We start from the raw sequence: 7667 nt of genomic DNA, 5'->3' as shown, positions 1-7667 counted from the left end.
GCTTCGCTTGCCGCGGTCGGGTCCACGGCCTTCGTTGTAGGTGTCGCCGCCGCCCCTTGGAAGCAGCAAGTCCCCTCCCCGCCCCAGTCCCGGCCCCTGTCCAGCGGGTGAGTCTGAGGTCGTCGCCACGCCAAGCCTCCTGCTCTGTTTAGCGTTACACATGGGGTCTCTGCGCCTAGTTGTGGGGGCGGGGAAGGAAGTGACCCGGTCTTGCCCTGTGGGAGGGAGGGGTGCCCTGAGGGGCGGAGGTGGGATTCTCTCGGTGAAGGGACCTTACGGACCCAGGGCCGTGAGAAAAGGAGGGGCCGGGCTCCTGCCCGGGAAAGATAAACTCCGGAAAAAGGTTCCCAAACAGAACTTGCAGAGCCCTGCAGTGGTAAAGAGCAGAAGCCGAGGGCCCTGCTAGAATTGACACAGGGGAAAGGGGCCTGGCGTTCGGGAGCGCGAGGGATGTTTATAGGACTGGTAGGTCAGATCTGTTCGTTTCTCTCAAAAGGAAAGCACGGGATTTCTAACTGCAGAGGAAAGGGGCTGGTGTGTAAATAAAAGGAGTTGGAGAGGGTTATTTAAGAGTCTGGCATTCTTTAAGAAAGGCTGGCCCCAAGTTCTTCCGTGGGAGGAGGGAGGACACCAGAGACAGGGAGGGAAAGCTCTGGGTCACTGACTTTACTTACACCCATATTTTTCCAGCTGACGTGAAGATGAGCAGTTCAGAGGAGGTGTCCTGGATTTCCTGGTTCTGTGGACTCCGTGGCAATGAATTCTTCTGTGAAGTGAGTTTCTCCATCTCTGTTTGCCACCGCATCTTCACATGCTTCCATGGGAATGTTCTTTTGTCAAGGAGGGGTCCTCTCAATATCTCTCACTAATCTGTAGTGAAGTGGCAACATTGGTGCTCTAGTCTAAACTTTCTACTTTTCTATAATATTGGAAAAGTCAATCTGTGTTTTTACTTTCCTATCGCTAGAGTAGAACTGACAGTATCTATTTCAGTTAGCTGTTAGAAGAATTGAGATAGTGCTTTTTCAAATATTTTGTGTGAACTTCTGTATTAACACAAAAGATTGTAACTGCCTTCAGAACTCAAGCTGTTCAGGCTCAGAGAGCCAGCTCTCCCTAAAGAGAGGACAAAACTGGTTCCTAGAGATGGGATGCAGTAGTAGGGATAGGGAACTAGAAAAGAATGTCTCCAAAGAGGAGTTATCCAGGGGAAAAAAGGCCAAAGCTTTTAGGGGAAGGAATGTATGAGTACATTCATTCCCTGCTGAGTTGGGAGAAGGGGATAAGGAGATCAGAAGCAGTTATTTTGAGAATAAGGCATTCTTCGGTAGAGCAGCATGCTGGGGTCAACGCCCAGGATTTCTTCGTGGGTTCTTTCCTTACTTCCATGTTTTGACAGGTGGATGAAGACTATATCCAGGACAAGTTCAACCTCACAGGGCTCAATGAGCAGGTGCCCCACTATCGACAAGCACTAGACATGATCTTGGACCTGGAGCCTGGTGAGGCACTGTCAGGGTTGTTTTTGTGTTCATTTTTTCTTCTCTCCAAATCCTTAATCACTTGTTTCTTGAATTTCTAAATTTGTTATTGGCTTTTTGTCTCTCTTAACCCAAAATCTTCATTTTGATTACCCACTGGCTCTTGTCTAGTTTAATGACATGTGCCACATCTTTTCTGCTTTGTGATTCTGTGACTCAGCTTTATTCCATCCAAAATATCAGCTTCCCCAGGTGTCTTGTTTTTTCTTTTCCTTTGCCCTGCACCACTCAGTCTAGAATCCCACCTTTTTCACTGACTTCTTTCCATTTCTGTATTGAGAAAGGAGTTAAGGAAAGAGAAGGAAACAAAGGCTGAAGTGGCATGGAGGGAAGGCAGAGCTGCCCTGGGTTGGTGGAAGGGTTTGAGATCCAGGTTTTTAGGTTGAATGCCCAGGTGGGGTGAGACTCAAAAGTGGGTGGGTAGCAAATAGAGTAGCCAGTATCCTCAGAGAGTAATTAGAACACCTTCAGGAGAGCTGAAAGGCAAGTGGTTGCATTTGGGCCGGACCATGTTTCAGATGAAGAGCTGGAAGACAACCCTAACCAGAGTGACCTGATTGAGCAGGCGGCTGAGATGCTGTATGGTTTGATCCACGCCCGCTACATCCTCACCAATCGTGGCATCGCCCAGATGGTGAGATCTCTCTACTTCCTCTTGACTCTTTCTTGCGACAGTAAGGGAAACAGGTTTTTACAACAAGAAGTCACACAGTTCAACCACACCAAGAAGTCTAGCTAAGAAGAGGGGAAGAATCCTAGAACCTGGGCCTGGAAATTGAGTCCTGATTTTGGGTCATGTTAAAGGGGTTGTTTTCAGGGAAGGAGACACGACTCTGGATGGGAAGTTCTTATAGACTACCTATTCCTGAGAGAATAAACGGTGAATGACTCTGATGGTCTGCAGCCTGCCTAACTGGAGAAAAGGAAGCAGCAGAGTCTGAGGGCCCATGTGGGCCAGAGAAGGGGTCCTTGGACAGAAGTGGGAGGATTGGGGGCACAGTGATACGGGTTGGGCTAAGGAGGGGATCAGCACTATGTGTGTTGCATTATCTCCATACCTGTATACCAATTTTTGCTATTTTATTTGCCTCAGTTGGAAAAGTACCAGCAGGGAGACTTTGGCTACTGTCCTCGTGTATACTGTGAGAACCAGCCAATGCTTCCTATTGGTGAGTGTTGGGTAGAGGAAGGGAGGGTGACTGACATATGGCAAGTCCCCTAGAAATGTGTTGAGACTTAGCAAGTCGGGGCCAAAACCCTGGGGGTAAGTTGGGCAGGGTTGGGGGGTGCCCACTCAGCTGAATCTGGCTGTCTTCCCAGGCCTGTCAGACATCCCTGGCGAGGCCATGGTGAAGCTCTACTGCCCTAAGTGCATGGACGTGTACACCCCCAAGTCATCAAGGCATCACCACACAGACGGCGCCTACTTCGGCACTGGTTTCCCTCACATGCTCTTCATGGTGCACCCTGAGTACCGGCCCAAGAGGCCCGCCAACCAGTTTGTGCCCAGGTGGGGAGCAGGGACAGAGTCCCCAAAGGTCAAAGAAAAGACCTGATGTCCCCTGGAGATAAGGGAGGGCAGGGCATGGGTTCTCCCAGGCCAGGGCTTCTCCCTCCTGAGTGACCTTGTTAAGTTACTTAATTGTTTTATGCCTCAGTTTTTTTATCTGTAAGATGGGATGCTGGTAGTATGTCTGACAGGGTAGTTTTGCATATGTAAATTGGTTAGAACAGTGAGTCTTGAAACATCGTTTAAATCCTAGGTATCATGGAGTCTCAGGCTAGCATAAATAGTTAAGCACTCTGCTTCCAAAAGGCCACAGGTATTGAAAGCCCTATGGAGCAGTTCTACTCAGCACTTGTTAAGTCACTATGGAATCAAATCAACAGCAGCTAGTTTGTTTTTTGGTTATCATCATTGTCTTGGGTGCCCAACCTTAGGTTAAATATGATTCATTTTCCTAGAGCATCACATTTACTCTGGTTGTAGTAAAGAGAAGTTTAGTATTGAAACAGGAACTAGTATGTTCTAGAATTTGAGATATATCTTCAAATACTCTCCAGTGAAGAAGTTTGGGAACCACTGCTCTTAAGCATTGAGCAAGCCCACAGAGACTCTAGGATGGAGAGGCGGAAATGCAGGCCATTCACCCTGCTGCCTCTCTGACCTCTATCTGGCCCAGGCTCTATGGTTTCAAGATCCACCCGATGGCCTACCAGCTGCAGCTCCAAGCCGCCAGCAACTTCAAGAGTCCAGTCAAGACAATTCGCTGATTCCCCACTCCACCTGTTCCTCAGTCTTTTACACCCCTGTTCCTTTGCTGCCACCCTTTCAGGAATCCTTTATGGTTTTTAGTTTAAATTAAAGGAGTCATTATTGTGGTGGGAATGTGAAATAAAGTGGAAGAAAAGGCCATGAGCCAGTCTGTTGGTGCTTGGGATTGGGGAAGGGAGGGTAGTGGTGTTCTGGACCCCAGAAGCCCTCAGGGCTTGCTCTACCCAAGTTGGAATCCAGAACAGGCTTGGATTTGGGTGATGTTTTTAGTGGAGAACAGAGCAAAACTCTTAGAACTGGGTGTGAAATACAAGTTCACAAGGAAAAGATCCAGAGAAAAATGAGCTTTCAAAAACTAGAAAGATTTGTTGTTTTAGGGGCCATCTGTGGTTGTCTGTTTGTACTGAAAGGGATCTCATAGCGTTTGTCTTTCAGTTTGGGTTCTAAAGAGAAAGTGGTCCTAAAATCAACAGAACTGTAAGACGTAGGGGGAGGAGGGACAAAGTCCAGCATTGGTGCTTAGTGGTGTGTGTGTGTGTGTGTATTGTGTGTGTGTGTGTGTTGTGTGTGTGTGTGCGTGCACACGCGTGTGCATGCCTCTTGCTGTTGGAGCTCAGATGCTCATCTTAAAGATGGGTGTGGGGTTGCTGGCCAGAGTTTTCTTCCAGCAGCCTTGGTCTGGCCCTATTAGGGGAAGACAGCAGGTGGTCCCAGACACAGACTAGTCCATAGACCCTAGAGGTGAGGGATTGGGTTTTGGGGAGAACATAGAACAAAAATAGTTGAATAAAGGGCCAGATGGGGTCCAGGTATTACCTCTGTCTGGGCTGCTACTCCCACACTCAGGAACCAGACCTTGTGGGTGAGGACATGATCTTTTTGCCAAATTAATAACTTCCTCTCGCAGCTCAGGATCCTGTCCCAGGCAGCGTATAGCTCTGTACTTACAGCAGTTCCTGGTCAGATTGCTTGTCAGAAGTACCTGCACCTCAGGATCAAGGTGCGTGGTCATAAGAAAGTGGGTTTTAGAGGACCCCTCAGAGACTGCCTCTCTCACCAGAATCCCATAATGAAGGTTCACATGCTTGTAGGCATGCTGGTTGTGGTGGCTTTCTCAGCAGGAAAGGGTAAGTGGGGCCCAAGGGCAGGGAGGAAGCAGGTGGGGATAGGCCCTGGATGCTTGGGCTCCCTGCAAGGCAGGTAATGTGGGGAGCAAGCCAAGACTCCCACCTCTCCTATCTTCTGTTTCCCTAGCTCCTGTTCCTGAAGTCCGGACTTGTCACTTCTGCCTTTTAGAAGACCCTGCTGTAGGTTGCATTTCAGGCTCAGAGAAGTGCACGATCAACAGCTTGTCCCCATGTATGGTGATTACCATTTACTATGGTGAGTCAAGTCCTAGGAAAGGGCGCTCTGAATGGGACAGCCCAGGGCTTGGTGTCCACCTCTTCTCATAGTTCGATACTGCTTGGACCTATAGTGGAAGAAAAAAGGAGGAAGATTTTGGAAGGAGGGGCCTGGTGTTCTGGCGATCCAGCTGAGCTATTTTTTCAGACCCCTTCCGAAGGAGACTGGATGTCTAGGTGAAGGATGGGGAGAGTAATTGGTCAAGGTTTCAGGTTTGAGGACTGGAAGAAAGCAGTGGTTACTGACTATCCCTTCTTCTCCAGATACCAAGCCTCGCTTCATCATCCGAGCCTGCGGACGGTATCATTCCTACCGCTGCCAAGAACAGCGTAGCACCTACTTCTTGAAGTACTGGTACCAGGCCCAGTGCTGCCAGTACGATTACTGCAACTCCTGGTCCAGCCCACAGCTCCAGAGCCCCCCATCTCAGCCCCTTGATAGGCCCCTGGCCCTGCCCCTAACTGAATCCCAGATCCAACAGTTCTACCAGGCCCTGAACCTCTCCCTGCCCCTACCCATCTTCCATGCTGGGATGGAGCCTGAAGGTTTAGACCCTCTGGCCACCCTACCCCTGAGCCTGGGCTTGTCCATTGCTGACCTGCGCCATACCTACCTGTTTCTCAACAGATCAGGACTTCTCGTTCTTCCCCAGGCTGGACCCTGACACTTCACCCCTCTCAGAGTGTACTGTTCCAGTGACTTTCCCCTAACACCTTTCAGAATATCCTGCACTGTCCTTTAGGGGAACACCCACATTCCTTTGGTTACCATGATTTCTTAGGTGTCCTTCCTGTGTACATCCAGCATTGATAGGCTTTCGTTTAACTACCTCCCCTGAAGCTAGTTGGCACTGCTACCGGTGCTGTTCTTTCTTGCTCCTAGAAAGCATCTTGTGTGGATTCTGCCCAGGCTGGCCTGGGAAAGGCACAGTGGTTTCCTTCATTCCTTTTCCATCGTCTGAGAGTTCTTTCATCCCCACTCATCTTCCCACTCCCCCCTCTGTCTAATCATTCACCACCTCCATCTGGTTCCAGCTCTGGAACCTCTGTCCTGTGCCTGTCTCTAAGACCTAGTGCCAGGCTGAACTTGAAGCAGGAATGAGAGGTAGACTTCTGTGCTGACTTCTGACTTGGCTCTCTGGTGTCCCTACCTCACTTGTTTCCACCACCTCTGCTCCTGCTGGTCTGCTGCCCTCCCTCTAACATCACAGTCTGGCCCCTCTGCCCCACTACACCCTCACTTGAGTCCCATCACCCACTTCCATAGCTGCCTGGGGAGAGAAGGAAGGGCCTGTCCTACTCTGCTCCACATCTGATTTTCCTCCACAATAAACTGGGACCAGGTTAAGTCTGTGTCACATTGTTTTGTGGGCTCAGGCTTAGGAATGTGGGCAGGTGTAGGCAAGAGATTTTGGTGTGGATTGGAACAGGCTAACAGACCCCACCCACTGCCCTTGGCCTCTGTGGCTTTCTCACAGCCTGCCCCAAAGGGTCCACATTCATCCCACTCTACTCACCTAGAGATCAAAATAGATAGTAACTCCTCTCAACCTCAAGCATACCCTACAAAATCTAGAAAGTTAAACCCAGAGAATATCAGCTTTTTCCACGTAACAGGAGGAGAAAGTTTCTCTTTGAACTAGGAAGACTGGGGAACTAACCCAAAGGATCTAGGCCCACATGTCAAGAGTCATCGAGTGCTTCAGGACGTGAGCAATCCTGCCCGTCTTTAAGGATTGCCCTACTCAGGACCCTCCTCTGTGGGGGTCCAAGTTGAAGGAGTAAAGTATGGGGTACACAGGTGGAGCTGCAATTGTTCTTTCATTCATTCTTTTGATATTTTGGTTTTGGAAAATGGCAAGCATACAGAAAGCAGTTAAGGGATACTTAAAATGAACTTTCCCATATGTTCAGCAAACATGGCACATTCTGCTCTGAACCAGGCCCAGTGTTAGGCACTGGCACTTGCACGTAAATACAGCAAGGTGTCCACCCTTCTGAGTGTCAGCTGGGCACTGGGGTTATAAAGCTTTTTCTGAAGAGCAGTACAGCTTTGTGGCTTGGGGGACCAATCCCAGCTCTGCCACTGGGCTAGTGTTGGCTCTCTAACCAACTGCCATCAAGTCGATTCTGACTCATAACCCTCCTTGGGTTTCCGAGACAGTAAATCATCTTGTAGATTGCACCATCTTCCAGTAGCAGCTGGTAGATGTGAACCACCAATCTTCTGGTAAGCACTCAAATGCCTAGGCACTGTACCATCAGAGTCCTTGAGCCTCACTTTAGTCACCTGTAAAATAGGGATTGTGTTTTATAGGACTGAGTTTGCATATGGATGTACTTACATGGGGCCTGACATGGAGTAAGTGCAGTGAATGTTGGCTGTTAAAAATTTGCATATCGGAAGTTGGGGACCTTCCCTCCCCCCCCAAAAAAAAAAAAAAAAAA

At 49.1% G+C, this 7667-nt stretch overlaps 2 protein-coding genes across 2 annotated transcripts; both read left to right on the top strand.

Annotated features, from left to right (window-relative positions):
* Positions 1-701: 701 nt before the first annotated feature.
* Positions 702-3815, top strand: CSNK2B (casein kinase 2 beta). Its single transcript, XM_007951356.2, has 6 exons — positions 702-773; positions 1400-1502; positions 2060-2175; positions 2635-2710; positions 2862-3051; positions 3725-3815. Exons 1-6 carry the CDS (start codon positions 702-704, stop codon positions 3813-3815), a joined length of 648 nt encoding a protein of 215 aa, XP_007949547.1.
* A 1070-nt stretch (positions 3816-4885) lies between these two features.
* On the top strand, positions 4886-5884 carry LY6G5B (lymphocyte antigen 6 family member G5B). Its single transcript, XM_007951358.1, has 3 exons — positions 4886-4943; positions 5071-5199; positions 5484-5884. Exons 1-3 carry the CDS (start codon positions 4886-4888, stop codon positions 5882-5884), a joined length of 588 nt encoding a protein of 195 aa, XP_007949549.1.
* Positions 5885-7667: the final 1783 nt, after the last annotated feature.

This window comes from Orycteropus afer, unplaced genomic scaffold (assembly GCF_000298275.1).
Source record: "Orycteropus afer afer isolate SDZICR_OR568_19922 unplaced genomic scaffold, OryAfe1.0 scaffold00294, whole genome shotgun sequence".
In the NCBI taxonomy this organism is placed as follows: domain Eukaryota; kingdom Metazoa; phylum Chordata; class Mammalia; order Tubulidentata; family Orycteropodidae; genus Orycteropus; species Orycteropus afer.
Note: the sequence above shows the minus strand (reverse complement) of the source record. Positions and strands in the feature narration are given on the sequence as shown.